We start from the raw sequence: 18,043 nt of genomic DNA on the forward strand, positions 1-18,043 counted from the left end.
CACTTCACTGTCCACAAATTTTACTTGAAGACAAATCATTTTCCCTTAAAATTTAGAGTAAAAAATCGGACTCATCAGAGGGCCATCCACCACTTCTGAAAAGAGCTGTTCAACAGAGACATGTTTACTTATCTCCATTTAGAATAGCTTTGTCCTTTGAGTCAGCTCTTCAGAAGAAAACTTGAATTGTTTCTGGATTCACTAATTTTTTTGGTGAAATGCTGCTCATTTATTTTTTTTATCCAAAATGTCTAGTTCAGTAAGAACATTACTCATCATATTGTACCACAGAAGTTACAGTCTGAAGTTACCCTAAAGATAGTCCAAACCCTCAACTACTTTTTAAATAAAAACAGATGCATGCCTAGATAACTTGACTTGTCCTGGGTCGTATTCTCATTTCATTTCAGAAATAAAAATACACAGATCATACATTGTCACCCTCTGCATATGCTAACACTTGGGCAAATACAACAGCATATCTTTTTAATAAATGTAGATTAAACCTTTACATGTGCTTTAACTGGCAACTGAGAAAGCATAAGGAATAATTATTGTCATTAGGTTAGATTATGTATATATATATATATATACACACACACACATACATATATAATATATATACATATATATAATATACATACATACATATACAATATACATACACATATATAATATATATACATACATATATATAGTATACATACACATATATATATGTATATATATACACATTACATCAGTTATATATTTTTAAAAACATATTTCATTTCCAAATTCATGTTGGCTGGCTTTTCATGAGTGGTGCAATTTCTAGTTCGAAGTGTGTTGGTCTTTATGGCTGGTACATTTCTATCACACCACTTTTCAGGAGCTGTAGTGATAATCTATAAAATCTGGGTAAACCAAAAACGTCTGGATTTTTGAAAACTGGAGTCAGTGAAAGGCATAAAAGCATTACTGTACTATAATGGAGGGTAAATGTAATAAAATTTCATTGAAAAAATTTTTGGCTGGTTGTAATAAGCAGAGAGAGGCTTAAAATGCACAAATAATGGAAAAACTTTTAATTATGTAGGAAAATTTTATTCAATAAATATAATTTCATGAACTTTAAAAAATTACTGAGAGCTTATACAATAAGTAACTACATTTCCTAGCAATGCAGAGAAATTTTAAAGGATTTTATTAGACAACCACAGTGTCTGAGGTTCTCAATTTTAAACTAAAGTGCGGCTACAGTATTTCCAGCTAATTCCCCATAAAAATCTAACAATCGCCATTACTACAAACGTATCATTAGTTGTGATCTATTTTTTTTGTAGGAAAATCATTCAAGTGTTCTCACATAAACAGCACTTTAATAATGTTCTATTTTTATGAAAATAGGTGACTCATTTCAAGGTAGAAATAAAAATGTCTCTGAAGGGGGACCAAAATTAATGAAACATGTTTATACAACTCTTTGGTGTGTTTGTTTTATTAATACCTGCTTATATCATCCCCCAAAATGATCTTTACAGGAAAATACAAACATGGATGATTTTCCCATTTCCCCTGCTCCTGATAACTTTTCAGAGTAGCATATTAAAATTTTTTTTGGTATTAACTGTACATTTTTTTAGGGGCCTTGACTCCTACCTATCAAATAGGAATCTTAAGTTTTTCTGAGAAGCCCAATTTCACAATCTTACAGCAGAAACAATCTGGTTAGAGCAAAGCAATTTCCTAACGTGGTGATTTGCCTAAGTTTAATCTCCTATTCAGGACAGTGCCAGAGTTTCGATTATGTCTGGGAAGCCTTTGGGTATCATGGAGACTGAGACCCAAGGAGGAGGGTAGTTAAGAGAAATTCAGACTGTAAATTCTCCCCTTCTTTCTTCTCAACTCCACGGCAAGCTTGGTAGCTGTAGTTCTCCTGGCCCATACTCTATTCCTACCATGAACCTAGCACTTGCTAAAGCTGAAGCAGGGTGCTGAGTCACCTTTTAGAGCAGCTGGTGGGCAATTCTGAAAACTGTCTTGGTGCCTGCTACCATCTTCAGGGATATGGCCTTCAGACTAGTTAGGCAAAGGTAAGAAAGTGAGGCAAACAGATCTGAGATCATCAAGTAGCAAAAACACGCACAGAATCTTATTCTGGTTTTGGCAGGCTTAAGAGGAAGTTAATTGCCAACATCGTACTTTCCAAACAATTTTAAAGAAATATGCAAAGGGGAATTTTTTGTGATTACCAGCTATGTACTGTTTTAAAATATGAGTAATAGCACTAGAAAACTATTTAAAGCTTGTAGGCAACACTGTTATTTCTTAAATAAATGAAGAAAACTTTTCTTACAATTGCAAGATAATTTTCTTTTAAACAGAGGTTTTGAACAGAGTAGGATGAACGTATCAGTGGATAGCATTTATGTTTCTTTGATGTACAGTTCTTAAATAACTTCAAATGGGGAATGCAGACAGTTACTTCAATCACACCTTAAGCACCACATAGGCTAGCTGACCTCCAGCATTGCTGCAGTTGGTCAGACTGCTTGATGGCTTTGTAGTCCTCGAGTGTCGGCAGTTTAGTGTCGGCAGTTTGGCTGACGGCAAACAGACACTGTAAACTGTAAGGTAGATGCGATGCAGGACTATTAAATGTCATTTTGTTATATAAATATTTTATAAGGCATTCTAAGAAAAAGCAAATTCTGTGTTATCTTCCACTAAACTACCCTGAGTATTTCTGCAATATTTCCTCTTCTGGAACATGAATTGGAAAGTGTATATACTGTACACTGTATTATCCCTTTAATGTATTTTTGGAATAACGGTATATTGCTAAACTCGGTTTTGGAATATCGGACTTAAAGAATGGCTACTTATGAAAATTAATATTTAAGCTGAAATTCATAACCTAGTATCTTGCACTACTGAAACAAACATTATATTAGCAAGAAAATAAAAACTCAAAAAAAATAGTTCACCAGCAAATATGGTAAAGTCTTAATTCTTGACTCTACCATTCTTTCCCTACCAGCCCAATTCCAGAAATCTGATATTCATGAAATGGGAAAGTGGTGGACGGTTGCAGAAAAAATCTACAAAAAGGAATTATTATATTCTCAAAAGAAAATTTTGGAAAACCTTATTTAGCCATTTCCATACAATTTTAAATGTGTATGTACACATCATGTGCTCACAGCTGGGTAAGTTCTTTAACCAATAATCATTTCCAAATTTTAAAATGACATTACTTTTTATCAAAACAAATGACAACACTGATCATATGATAAACTTGGTGGAAATTAAGTACTGAAGTACAGTGAGTTAATTCAGCAGTATGTACCTGATTAACCATTCTTAGTATTTTAATTTATCGCTGCCATTACGTCCTAAGATTTAGCATTTTAAACTTTGTTTTACTTACATTCTGTAGCCATGCCTGAAAATTTACCTTGTAATGGGGCACTGGACAGATTTCACTTTACATGGTAGTCTACCGTAACTTAGATAACGTATACTATCCTAACAAATAACAGGATTCTTATCTGAAATCCTTTATTCTATAATCTAGCTTACTGAAAGTCAAGAGCAATTCTAAATTAGCCATAGAAAGAGGCTCTTATCTTTTTGTTGATTTAATTACCCTAATATTTTTATTTATATAATTAAAAATAGTTGCAATATTTAAATACTGTCCAAACTTGTTTTTTATTGATATAGTTGAACTTTACAACAGTGTCAGAAAATACTATAAACAGAGCCTTCTTCAGAGAGGGGAAAAAAAGCAAATTTAAATATATTAACCAGATTAAAGCATGCAAAAGATCCAATGATAAACACATTAAATAATATGCTAATGGTATGTAATTTACCCACTACAGGTTCTTCGTATTCGGTCACAAAAATATAGTAAACATCAATTTGAAATTTGGTGAATGGACTTGATTCCTGATTTATATATATAATATACCCTTTGCATGTATGTGGTTAATTTTACTGGTTGTGTTACAGTATTTAGAGAAGTTTGGTACTGGTATATAGTTACTACCCATAATGCAGTAAATAATGGTGGGAAATGCATTCTCCTAATTTGCTCTGTGAACTTAGAAAGCACTAATGAATTAACAACATGGGTCACTGAGCGACCAAAATTCCTTTCTATTCACATTAACTTTTCGCATGAAAAGCTTCAAATATAACTCTAATAAAAAAATAGAGTTTTCAAGGCAAACTTTTCAGCATAATTTACAGAAGCAGATCTGAATAGAAGACTCAATAACCAAGCTAATACTAAAAAATACAATTGACTAGGAATTACCTCCCTTTTCTACCTTGATATTAAAATATAGTGGCCTTAGCAAGAGGCTGAAATGCCATTAGGAGTCCCATAAGCACGAGGAACAACCCAAAGAGATGGAAAATGTCTGTTTCACGAATTGTGACATGTTCAGATTTAAGTTAGGGGAGCTGAAAGGGGTTTGTGTTAATGCTTTTTGTTTGCCATTATAACTCTGAATGAGTATGAAATATTTGAAATTTCAGAAAGTAATTCTGCAGAACTAGTGTGGCCATTATCACGGTGATCACACTGAATTTTAGGAAAGGAGTTGAAATGGTTCCCACAAAGTACTACTGCCCCTTTAACAAGTAGAGGAGTCCATTGTGGAGAGAGTCAAGATGCTCCTGTCGTTGGTATAGAAAGGATCCGATGCACTCCATGATCTAAAGTAACAATAAGAGAAAAGTTTGGCTCACCAGGACCTATGTTTTAAGTGAGAAAAAAAATTTACTCTAAAATGCAATTTGAATATTAAAATAATCACTTATTGATTTGTTTTTAAATGCTAAAGAGAAATTATTCATACTAGCACCGAATCAGTCTATTTATATTGTACAAAAACTTGGAAAAAATAATGCTCTAGTCATTATATAAAATATTAGCCAAAATTCAGACATTCATTAGCCTTAAAACAATTCCTACAGGTAGTAAAGCATGAGATGCTCTTAAAATCTTTACAATTCAGTAAGAAATAAGTATGTTACTAAGAGTTATGCACATTCAGTTTTACTAAAAAGCAACTAGGTTATATTTTGACATTACAGAAGCAAACAAACATCCCACTTACCAAAAGCTTTGGAATGAAATAGTAATATGTTCATATTACATAATTTCTTTTCAGCTATAAATTCTATTCTAAAGATTTTAGTGTAATTAGCTTGAACGCAGTAAATTGTTTATTCAATAGATATCAAAGACAGCTGTAACTCAGTAGGTTTTTCACTTAACTGAGAATAAACCTGTAGTGGTCTGGAAAAGTTAACTACTGTCTGAATGATAAAACCTAAAAGCAATTAATTACCTAATACTTTATTTGCAGCTCTATTAATTTAAGCTAAAATAACTCTAGACCCAAACTAGCCTTCTAGGCTTAAAATAGCCTAACCTATATTTCAAGTTCAGTATCAGGATTACCAAGCCAAAGGTGGCTCTTCTTAGAAGACTAAAAGCACTAAACAATAAATCAATACATTTTATGTAACTTTTTTCAGGGTTCCCACTTTCCTTAAAAAAAAAAAAAAAAAAAAATGTTAGAGGAAGAGACCAACATTTAAAGTGGCTCCTAAACTCACTCTTATCAAATATCCACTGTTTCCTAGAAATTCTGTTATTTAAATCAATTAAGCAAGTACAGTCATAATGAAGTTTGGAACCTAGAAATTTTACAAAGTTGCCAAAGAGGAACACAAATAAGCAACAAAACCATACTGGTAATTTACAGGTTCTCTAATTTTATTAGTTTCCAGAAAACCTTAAACACCTTAGTTTAAGGAAGGGCTTGTTCACCACCCTCTGTCTAGTACCTAAACTGCACCTGGCACATAGTAGACACTCAGTATTTGTAAAATAAATGAATGAAATGAGATTATTAACATTTCTTAGAGTAAGTATTTATCCAAGAAAAGGCACACTTAGACTCCACACAAGACAAAACATAACTGCCAACACCCTAATTATCGGGAGTCAAGATTCCATTCCCAAATTGCCAGTACTTTATATCAGGCTTTCCTCTTTCCCAACCATTGCTTACATAGAAGAATTTTATTAGGTAAGGCTTCCTTTGTTTGATCTTTTCAAAGCACACATGTGCATTCAGATGTTAAATATCCTATTTGACAGAACATTAAATACTGGAGCTACATATTAACTCCTTTCTATTCAGAAATAGTTTAAAAAAAATATTTTTAAAAATGTTTTTATTTATTTTTGAGACAGAGAGAGACAGAGCATGAGCAGGGGAGGGGCAGAGAGAGAGGGAGACAGAATCCAAAGCAGGCTCCAGGCTATCAGCACAGAGCCCAACGCGGGGCTAAAACTCACGGACTGTGAGATCATGACCTGAGCCAAAGTTGGACGCTCAACTGACTGAGCCACCCAGGCTCCCCGAAAATAGTTTTGATTAGGATAAAGTAACTTGGTAAAATGCATACAGAAAATCATTTACTGCTGAAGTACAGCCCTTTAGTGTACAAGATGGTATATCCTTTGTAGAGCACCATGATGGTACATTTGAAACCAAGCTTGCAATATGACATATTCCTTTGAAAACATTAACTAATAAGATGTAAGAATTTCTGTGCCTGGATGGTGGAAGTTTAATCAGCTGAATAACATGTCATATGAAAGCACTAGTTGTATTTCTTAAGTGATGCTCATTACCTTTTATGTTTAATAGGTTAATGGAACAAATATCCAAGGGATTCTACAATTTGTAACAGAAGTATCAGCCTTGCTTTACCTTTTAAGTTAGACATGAAATAGAAATGTAGAATAGAAGCTATTCCAAAATCAAAACAGAAATGTCGAACATATTTCACTAACACAATTATGTAAAACAAAAACAAAACTCTACATATCAAAATGACTTTCAAAGTTTAAATCTAATGTTAATGGATCTAAGGCAATTTTCATATAGTCCTTTGAAAAGCACCAAGTGGTTTTCTCATACTGTATCGATTTTTATCCACTAAAAAATACAAACAGATTTCAAAAGACTTTTTAGATTATTTGTTTGAAGAAAAAAGGGGGATAATGACAGTACTAACCAATAACATAACCTGAGATGTTAGACAAAAGTATTTTGGAAGTATTTGGAAAAGTATTTATAGTCTGTCAAATAAGATAATACTGTTAAACATTTTATTAGGAAAGTAAAAAAAAAAGTCTTACAAAAGAAAATATTATGATACAATTTTAAGTGAAAAAAAGTACAGATGATAACAGTCACCTTCATGTGCCGAAATAAGTCCCATAATTCCAAGGGCAGGTTCAAAGGGATAATGCAGTATAAAAATGGCTACGTAAAGAAAAATGGGGGCGTATTACCTGAATTATTGGTATACAAAAAAGTCAGTACATAGAGCAAAAAAATATTTTTGGCTTATTTAAAATTAATTATAGTTTTAAAATATTTATTTATTTCTGACAGATAGCACAAGCGGAGGAGGGGCAGAGAGAGAGAGAGGGAAACACAGAATCTGAAGCAGGCTCCAGGCTCTGAGCCATCAGCACAGAGTCTGATGCGGGGCTCCCAACAAACTGTGAGATCATGACCTGAGCCAAAGTCAGACACTTAACTGACTGAGCCATCCAGGCACCCCTGATTTTAGTTTTTCAATAGTTAGTGAAGATGTATACTGTCATTAAAGAGAACTTCCTGCTGAAATAGAAATTTAAAAAATTACGTGGAAGTTCTATAGTTGTCTCTTAGTCTAACTCCCACCTTAGTTCTGTATAGTAAAGCTGTCTTTTTTTTTTTTTTTTTTAATTTTTTTTTTTAACCTTTATTTATTTTTGAGACAGAGAGAGACAGAGCATGAATGGGGGAGAGTCACAGAGAGAGGGAGACACAGAATCAGAAACAGGCTCCAGGCTCCGAGCTGTCTGCATAGAGCCCGACGCGGGGCTCAAACCCACGGACCGCGAGATCATGACCTGAGCCGAAGTCGGACGCTTAACCGACCGAGCCACCCAGGCGCCCCAGTAAAGCTGTCTTAATAAGTAAAATAATATTGTAAAGTGGGTCTTTCAGGAACTTCTTTTGGAAAACTTGGTGGCTTGGGTACATAACAGAGCTTCTTTCTTGTAATGCACTTTACAATACAATTGTGGAAGTCATAATACAGAAGTGCCAGTAAATTTAACTCTTCGTAGTAATTCTTTTATGTGGAATAAAATTACTACAAAATGATACCACAGAATTGTGGAAATATCTTTGATCACATGTTATAATCAATAAATGGAGACTGAAACCACAGACATTATATTAACATAAGAATGCTATTTATAAATGCAACTGTACCATAAAGACATGGCCATAACTAAAGGCAAAATGGGAACTAATAAATCCACCAGTAAATGTTACCTGAATTTTATGATATATGAATGGTATTTATTCATTTTTAAAACACAAAGCTAAGCAAATATGAAAAATTATTTTATTAGATTATAGGGCCTCCTCCATCCTTTATTCACTGCTCCTGCGGTATTTTCCAACCTTTTCCATGCCATGGCACATGTAGAAAGTGATTATTCGTGTGGTACACGCTGGACAATGGAAATTGCCGTCTGTCTACCCCTGCCCATCTGTAACTCCTCATGCGTACAAGTGCATTACTACTCTCATTTTAGAACTATGATATAATTCACATTAAGAATACCTAAGTGTGAAAAAAGTTACTTCTACTTTTTAATATCACCTAAATAGTGTGTCTCTCGGGAAAATTTATGAAGAAAATTTATGAATCCATTTCACTTTTAAATAAATTTAAGTGGCATTTACCAAAAAAATGGCATTTTTTGTTATGATCCACAAAAGCGAGCACTGATAAATCTAATTGAAGAAACAGATTTGGGAGGGGACAGAAATACTAAGATTCTTCTACACCATAATTTAAAGTGTCTGCTCTAACTTATCAACTTAAAAAAATTTTCTTTAACATTTATTTATTTTGAGAGAGAGAAAGCATGTGAGAGAGCGAGCATGAGTGGGAGAGGGGCAGAGAGAGTGAGAGAGAATGAGAGAATTCTAAGCAGGCTCTGTGCTGAAGGCTCAATTGCATAAACTGTGAGATCATGACCGGAGCCAAAACTAAGAGTCAGATGCTTAACCAACTGAGCCACCCTGGTATCCCTAACTTATCTAAACTTTTAGTTAGACCATGAATACCAAGCAAAAAAAAAAAAAAAAAGCAAAAACAAATCACAACTCATTTAAAAAACCTCATCACAGAAATAGAATGGTATAGAAGAGCAGTACAGCCTTTGTGTTTATAAACACCTCAGTCTCAAATGACTGACCAGAAAATATACATGAAGAGTAAGAGAAGCAAAATCCTTCGATTTCACTATTATATGTAGACTATTCTGTAAATACAAAAAGCAAACAAAAAACAAATACAGGAAATAAAACAGTAATATAAGGTATAATCAAAAAAAGAAAGTTCTAAAAACCAAATAAGAGTACCATACCTATTCAGCACATTTTAAAAAGATTGTAAAGCAAAATGTTTCGTTCATTAGATGAAGTCTCTTCAAAGGTGCTTTCTCTTCCTCTGTTAGCGAAAGAGCCCCCTACCCCAAGGCCACAAAGTGAAATCTACCATCAAAGAATGCTAATAAATAGCACACTTCCCCGCTTCAGTTGGTAAAACCAGCGGCTGATTTATTAGGTATCTAGAGATGCAGGTTCATCCTGTTCCAGTTTATAGGATACTCATCTGCAGCAAAGGCTACTGAAAGAAATTTCACACCTGCTGACATGGGTCGGACTACATCTTCCTACTACTCGTTCCAGCATTCTTCCAACAGATGCGCACGCTGTTTCTCCTTCTGAGAAACAGCACATGGAGTCCAAGCACTTGATACTTGAATTTGCTTTAATAAGCTGGAGGAGTTGAAGCAGAAAAAAATTAAGTTATTTACAGATTTGGATTTCCAAAAAGCATTAAAAAATTACAACAAGCACTTTAAAACCAAATGTAATGTATATACATATATGTTTTCTATAACATGGAAATGGATGAAGGGCTCTAAGAGTAATATGCAAAAATGCTCAAAAGGCACTGTGATCTAAATTAGAAGCCAAACAAAATAATTATATAAAAATAAGTGGCTGGATATTATTTAAATATGCAAAGATTTTGGATTTTATATCTTATTTATTTTAGTCAAAATGATCTACATCACTCATTCAAATTGAATGAATTCGAATTCTTCTTTGAGTTTTTGTTTATGTGAAATGCTCCTGTAATTTCAATTACAAATGTCTAGCAATTGAGAAAAGTGGAGTGTGAACCATTTTGAAGACTGGGAAATAACAACCAGGCAGGACCTAACCCCAATCTTCAACAACAATAGTAGAAAATACGTAGTGTTTACTATGTGCCAAATTCTAAGCACTCTCTATATATGCACTCCATAATTATCCTTGAAAAAAGCATCATTTACCTTAAATTTGCTAAGCAACTAATAAGAGCCAATCATGCCCCTAATCAGCTTATCTTGCTTTAAAAAAATTAATGGTAGATGTACTAAAATCTCTTAAACAAGTGACTTACTACTATTAGGACTTTTATTAATTTCTGAAGGTATGCAAGATTTATACTGATTCAGGCATAAATAACCCAGCAAAATAACTTAAAGCCATTACTACTACTAATTTTAATCCTGTTAAAATGAGGGGAAAAAATGGTATGACCACATAGCCCAATGAATCCCAACCCTGGTTTTGACACAGACAAGGACACTCCTAAATTTCTCAGGGGTTATTATTTTAAACAAACTTATTTTCATTCACTTTCCTTTACATATATAACATACTGTACAACAAATCTTTGGAAAGTATAGAGGAGGGAGAACAATGAAAATACATTTATTAGAGTGTTGCAATTCACAAAGGTTGGGAATCACCAAGTGTTGAGGGCAGGCATGGCAACAGGGGACAGACAGGGGACAGACGCTCACGATGGACAGAAGACAAATATGATGGAACATAAATAACCTGGCACTCTGACCATAAGCAGTGGGTGAGGTCTGCAAACTCTATGCTCAGAGTAATCCTGCCAGATAGCAGGCATTGTGAGACAACACAGTTCCTGTTTGGCAATTACCTGATTGCACCAATGTCCTAGGATCTGCTAAGCACTGAGAAGTAGCCAAGTTTTACTTGTTCTTTCATCACAATACCCTTGGTTTAGGACTGTTTATGGTATTGTTTCTTAACCTGTGTTTTGAGAGACGTTTTACAGATGTTTCATGAAAAAAAAGCTCCATGGCCTATTAATTAAGTTTGGGAAACAGTTCAGTGATGGTCTAAATAGACTTATTGAGCAAAGCGTTGTCAATAAGTCAGGATGTGTGGTCAATCTCCAGGGGGAGAGCCAGACATAGTGCGAATTCTCAAACTTGTTTTTTTTAAGTAAAACCTTTCCCCCACACCTGCCGCCACTGGGAATCAGTCAACACTAGGAAGAATATTAATATTCAGAGGAACAGTTTAGGAAATGTTGGTTTAAGTAATAAGATTTCATCAGTCTCTCACTTTCCTCCTTGGGCTCTGTTTTCCTCCATCTCAAAATCACCCTCTACAGGAAACAGGATTCTAAAGCCCCCATATGCTCAAAAAATTACAACACAACAAGGAGGCCTTAAGGCCCTTTGTAACCTGACCTCAGGCTACCTTTCCTGCTCAACTTGCCAATGCTCCTGTACAGTCTTCACACAGCCAACCAATGCAGTGTTCCTTGCCTCTGGGCATATGTCAGGGCTGGTCACCAAAGGGTCAGAATGCTGATTCCTACACCCAGTTCAGTTTAAGTATTATCATCTCCATGAAACCTCCCTCACCTCTCCAGCTATCAGTAGTCTCTTTCTGGAGTCTATTCCACTGTTTGCTTGTGTAATTTAAATAGTATAAGCACTTAAATTAAACTTTTACTTATTGAACAAGGCACTGTACTGGTTCTTATAGGAGACAGCAATCCAGTGAGTTAATAATAAGGGAAAAAGGTGGGAGATAAGTCAGGAAAAAATAATAATGGCAGTTACATTAATGGAATACTTACTGTGCATGTGCCAATCACTATTAAGATGCTTCTCATGGATTATTCTCATTTAAAACTTATAAGAAACTTTAGGGATAAGCACCATATTCAGAAACATTTTACAGATGAGGAAACAGAGAAGCTAAGAATTTGTTCAAGACCACCCTGCTGAGGCTTGAGTCTTGGTTTCTTTAATTCCACAGCCCACAACTCTTTATCATGCTCTTATGCTGCCTTCTTATAATTATGGTATGAGGCAAACTACAAATACTAAAAAAGAGGAGGAAAGCTGTCGTTGCTGGTATTGGTGGGAGGGCATGAAAGATTTGATGGAAAAGATAGCATCTGGAACACATTTTGAAAACTGGGCGGGATTTCAGTAGCTGTTAGGTGAAGAGAATGAGTAACTATGTGTGGGTAGAAAAGTATGATGTGTACTCAGCACATGTTTAGTCTCAGTGTAAGAAAGTAGCTGTTATGCCTGCTTCCTTGCAAAGAGACCAGTGCCACTCAAAGTGTGATCCATGGATCAGTGTTGATTGGGGAAAACATTTTTCACTGGCCTATGAGGAGGTAAGTGTTTCAGATCTGTAAGAATAAGAGGTTAAAAAATTTTATGGCAATTTGACAGAATACTTTTATAACTGCTGAATCTAATAATAATTTTAAAATCAAGGCTTATTTTATTTATCTTTTAAATTTCATTTCCTAGTACAGTTGACCCTGAACGACATGGGTTGGAACTGCATGGTCCACTTACACATAAATTTTTTTTCAATAAGTACATGTACAGTACTGCAAATGTTATTTTCTCTTCCTTGTGATTTTTTTTCTCTAGCTTACTTTACTGTGAAAACATTATTGTGATACATAATATCTACAACATACAATATATGTTAATTGGCACTTCATGTTGTTGATAAGGCTTCCAGTCAACAGTTTGCTATTAGTTAGGTTTTTGAGGAGTCAAAAGTTACATGTGGATTTTTTACTGCATGAGGGGTCAGTAAGCCTCTAACCCTCACATTATTCAATGGTCAACTGTAACTAATTTTTATTGCATTTTATGAAAGTATTGGTCTGTGATAGATTGGAAATTAAAAACAACAAAGCAAGAAAACAAACCGGTCTTTCACATTTGGCTAGGGAACACCAAACTAGACTAGAAACTAGAGAGAAACGAGGAGTCTGCCTGGTATTTCTTAATATAACAACTTGTGTTTTGCTTATATAGCTGATATTCAACTGACAAGGATTCACTGAAGAGGACATCCATAATGTCAGCAGCATTTGAGTGCCCCATATGTGTAGAACACTGCTTAAGCCCGGATCTAACTTTAGGTAATAATCTTATTTTGTACTCATAACCTTTCACTTTAAAATCTAAGAAAAAGTATTAATACATGGACAACCCCAGAGAGAGTAAACATCTTGAAATATCAAAAATGTTATAAAGAAATGACTTCTTCAGATCACCTTTTGAACTAAGCTAAAATATATGTATTTTATATACATTACATATATAATATATATTATAATATGTATAATATATACAAACCCCGGCTGCTTTAAAAATGCTGAATGCTGGTTAGTTGTGTAAAGCTGCTATCTATATAAAAAACTACACTGTTCTCTAGCAAACTCCCAAGCTCTACCACTTTCCCATATATATATATCTTTGATCTCATATTCAGGATCTGGGAGCCCAGCCAGAGTACATGCAGCCACAGCTGCCAGTATAACTAACGGGGGGGTAGGAAAAGGATGGAGCATTTAAATCTCATTTCATTCAAAGTAAGGAGAGGCAATTATTTCTTTTTTCGGACGGCTTATAAATACAAGAAAAGAAAAAAAAGCAAAGTAATGGGAATGAGACTCTACCTGGTGGCATTTTATTTTACCAGAAATTTTGATTTATTGGTAAGACACTCTCTATTGCACTTGCTTCCCAGGAATGGCCACATACCTTAGAACTAGAAGTGCTGCCCAGCAAAAAACTATGGGCATTCAATATGACTATGTATGATTAAGAAAAATTTTCATCTTTACAGAACTTGCCTTTTGAGATAAATTCTGACTCACTGCTCTTATTCCATTATTTTCATGTCAGTGATAGTAAACATTTAAAAGTTTCTCTTAGTGCTTCTGTTTCTATATATCTTCTATCTTTCTTGACTCTTCTAAATGTTAGAAAATTGTCATACATCTCTAAATTAGTCATTTCTATGATATCTTACCTATCAAGTCAAATAGTTTTTTAAAGTTTAAATAAGAATTAGTAAACTATTAACCATATATGTTCTGTTGCCTTTAAAACAGTTTTATAATAAATATATAATCAAAGTGAGAATCTTGTAAAGTCTTAAAGGAGATACGTGGAAACTAATTATGAAAAGAAAAAAGGTTGTGTTCAAGGAAATGTTTTTCTTTTTAATGTGAAATCAAAAATCATCCAATATTACTAATTTCCAAATTTGGTTAAGAATAATAAAACCCCTAACACAAATAATGGCTTCATCTCATTATTCAGAATTGCAAGAGCTGTTTGGTGATGGCACTTGGAAGACTGCTGTCTCTTACTCAAGGCCTATTTCTCCATAACATGCCTCAAGCTCCCGTTCACTCCTCTATGCTCCCTTCCCTCTTTTCCTTTTCCTCAAGTAAAACAAACAGCTTTGGGTGGTTATAAATTTAAATACCTCCATACTGTCCTTTAGGTATCTCCAGAAAGGAGATTTACATCTGTATGTATTGCCTAAATTTAACTATTAAAATAAGCATACGGTAAGAATTACATCTATCAGGTATGGTTATTTTAATAATTTGGTTTATTCTAGTTTCAAAAAGACTGAGTCCCCTTTATTTTAATGAGGTGGCTGCAACATAAATAACAGTATCTGACTAGGAATTTGAAATTTAAGTGAAGAAAAGTATCTGTATCTGTAAAAAATGGAAAAATGACCAATTTTCATGGAGAGGGTAAATCAGAATAGCACTAATTAATGAACTAAGCCATGGTACAGCTGATGTTAAGGATTCAGTTTTCTAAGTATCAATCATCCAGAGAATGTCAGAGGATAACTGTTTGGTAGAAATAATGTCAACGCTAATATTTTTCTTCATTTCAACCTCCAGATGAAAAAGTTGCTCAAATAAGTCAGCACAGATTTGAAAATAACATTAATTTTGTAAAGTGTTGCACTTATCAGGTATGCAGCCAGGTCCTGCTACTCATGGCAGCCTTAGTATTATTTGTTTTTTAAAATGTTCAATTCTATTTCCTCACAGAAATTTTACTCACTCAGAAAAGTGTAGCTGTTAGTGGCAAACAACTGAATACAGGCCATTAAGGTTTTCTGTTCCTTTCTAGTTCACTTCTTTGTTAATTAAATGAGACAGTGCTAGAAGCATCTTTGTCACAGAAGAGGAAGGTGACTTGTTTTTTTGTTTTTTTAAAATGTTTTTTTGTTTGGGGTGGTGGCAGGTTTCAGGCAGGGGCTTAAGCATCCAGGTGCACAATGAGAAAGGTCAATAGTCCTAACATCCTGTTGACATCCTTACAGCACAGCTGGAAAGAGAGCATCCAGAACAGGCCAGGAATCCAGTGACAGAGAAATGACAAAACAATGGAAGCCAAGGAGGCAGGTGACAGTGGAAGGGAGGGAGATGATTAGAAAGCCCTAGCCCATGACAACATTTAGGGCTCAGTATCATCCTCTGCCTGATCTGACAAAGCTGACCAAATTTTGATTAGAGGAAAACAACTGCTATTTCAAGGCAGAAAAAACATTAGAGGGATATTATATAATACTTATTTTTTTGAAGTGATTTTTATCTCAAAATACATGCCAAAGGCAGAAAACTATATAAGAAAAATATTCAAGGTATATTTCACTCAACAATGAAAGTGATATGCAAAAAAAAAAAAAAAAAAAAAAATGCAGATCAGGGTAATACCCCCAGCAATTTTACTAAAATCATATTCACAGTTTCAGTGTTCTTCTATCATCTTGTTTACAGGAAGAAAGACCAACTATCACAGGATGATGAGAAAACTCACTTATCACCCCTTTGTAAAAGTAATCATAACAAGGCCCTGTTATTAGGAGCATTCTAAGAACTCAACTCTCAACTGTATCATACATTTTAACGGACATATGAAAGCAAAGCAGACTAGATCCATGTCTCATGAAATACCCACTTGAACTTGAACCTTTGGGGAACTTTTATCACAAAGGACAGGAATAATTTTATAGTTTTAGTCTAATCAGGTCCCACGTGGATTATCTGTTTTGTAGATTATCTAGGACATAATATAAATCCAGGCCAGCTCCCCCTCTTTACCCAGAGACCTCGTCAGCTGAGTTTTCCTTGTGGCTCAATCAGGGCATATTTTAAAAGTTAAGAATTTTTCTATATTTATCAAAGCAGAATACCAGATAAATATATACCAAAAATAATTATATAGAGCATCCCAAAACAAAAGTTGAGAATTGTTTTGAATTTCTTTTCAATTAATAGTAATAATAACAATGAAATAATTAATCAACATTTTTCATTTAGAGCAGTTCACTAAAGTAATCTAACTTTAAAAATATGTCTCCCAGAATAATTCAGATTTTTGAAATTACGTACTTGTTCTATGGTCTGATTCCATGGTACAGTTAAGATTTATAATTTTCAAGTAGCTTTGTTTTATTTTTATTTTTTTTTAATTTTTTTTTTTTTTTAATTTTTTTTTTCAACGTTTTTTATTTATTTTTGGGACAGAGAGAGACAGAGCATGAACAGGGGAGGGGCAGAGAGAGAGGGAGACACAGAATTGGAAACAGGCTCCAGGCTCCGAGCCATCAGCCCAGAGCCTGACGCGGGGCTCGAACTCACGGACCGCGAGATTGTGACCTGGCTGAAGTCGGACGCTTAACCGACTGCGCCACCCAGAAGCCCCAAGTAGCTTTGTTTTAAAGTTTCACCATTTATGAGGTTTTATCCCAAATGAGACAATAGTACCTTCTTGACCAATAATTATAATATATAAAAGGCAAATAACCCAAGTAAAAATATAATTATTAGTAGTGAGAATTTTTATCCTCCATAATTACTACCAATCAAAATATTCTGCATATCCTAATTAGGTCTAGAAGTGGTTGTCAGGATTTACTCCTCAAGAGGTGAATGAATCAAGTCCTCATCAATTCATACTTTTTTAGGACAAAGATATAACCAGGAAAGTTTATGAAAAGAAGTGAGAATCTGAGGACTATCGGTCAACAGAAAATTATTCAGTACCTCTAAGCACTCACTCATCTGATCATTTAACTCCAGACCTAGACAAGTAATCTGGTGTCTAACTATATTAAGATGCATAAAATGGTGCACAACTACCACTTCAAATGGGAAAACTGATTTCAGAAATAACAGAAATAGCATGACATACTTTCAAAAGAAGTAAAAAGGAATAGTTTATTGAATAGGTTGTGAGAATACCTTACTAGGTTAGAATCTGAGGTGAAGTAGGATTTAACACTGTAACTCCAAAGAGAGACTAGTAAAATATTCAGAGATGGACATAAAAAAATGTAAAGATCACAAAAAAGGAAGACAAGTCAACAAAAACAGTAAACACATGAGGAACAATGAAGGATTAGTGAAATAAAAACTAGGAGTCAGGCCAGTTCTCCCACAGCATGCCCCAAGCATGAGAACTTAGCGGATATGTCCCCAGGCAGGTCCAGCGCAGTACTACCTAGTGCACGCAAGAACTGTCCTGCTGGCTGCAAGCCTCAGCTAGCAGGTGCCTACTGTCCTCCCCTCTGTGCTTGCTTTCAGCAAATTCATATGCTGAGCTGACTGAACCCTTATCTTCTTCCATCTGGAAGGACAGAAAAGCAACAAGTCTCATATTACAGAACAATACTCTCACTGTATAATAGGTTTAGAATCAAAACAGCAA

The 18,043-nt window shown here is 34.5% G+C and overlaps 1 protein-coding gene across 8 annotated transcripts in view; it reads right to left on the reverse strand.

The window, feature by feature from the left end:
* Nucleotides 1-228: 228 nt before the first annotated feature.
* Nucleotides 229-18,043, reverse strand: part of ATP11B (ATPase phospholipid transporting 11B (putative)) — a 130,469-nt gene continuing 112,654 nt past the window's right edge. For 4 of the 8 annotated variants that reach the window (XM_060639303.3, XM_060639304.3, XM_060639312.3 and 1 more), the window contains 2 exons: nt 9,799-9,932; nt 229-2,609 (listed from right to left, as the gene is read on the reverse strand). In XM_060639303.3, the coding sequence (XP_060495286.1) occupies nt 2,480-2,609; nt 9,799-9,932 (264 nt within the window). In that variant the 3' untranslated portion in view covers nt 229-2,479. Of the gene's footprint in view, nt 2,610-3,677; nt 4,711-9,798; nt 9,933-17,836; nt 17,963-18,043 lie in introns of those variants that run through there. The other 4 variants (XM_060639305.3, XM_060639307.3, XM_060639311.2 and 1 more) reach the window with 2 other exon arrangements.

This window comes from Panthera onca, chromosome C2 (assembly GCF_046562875.1).
Source record: "Panthera onca isolate mPanOnc1 chromosome C2, mPanOnc1 haplotype 2, whole genome shotgun sequence".
Taxonomy (NCBI): Eukaryota; Metazoa; Chordata; class Mammalia; order Carnivora; family Felidae; genus Panthera; species Panthera onca.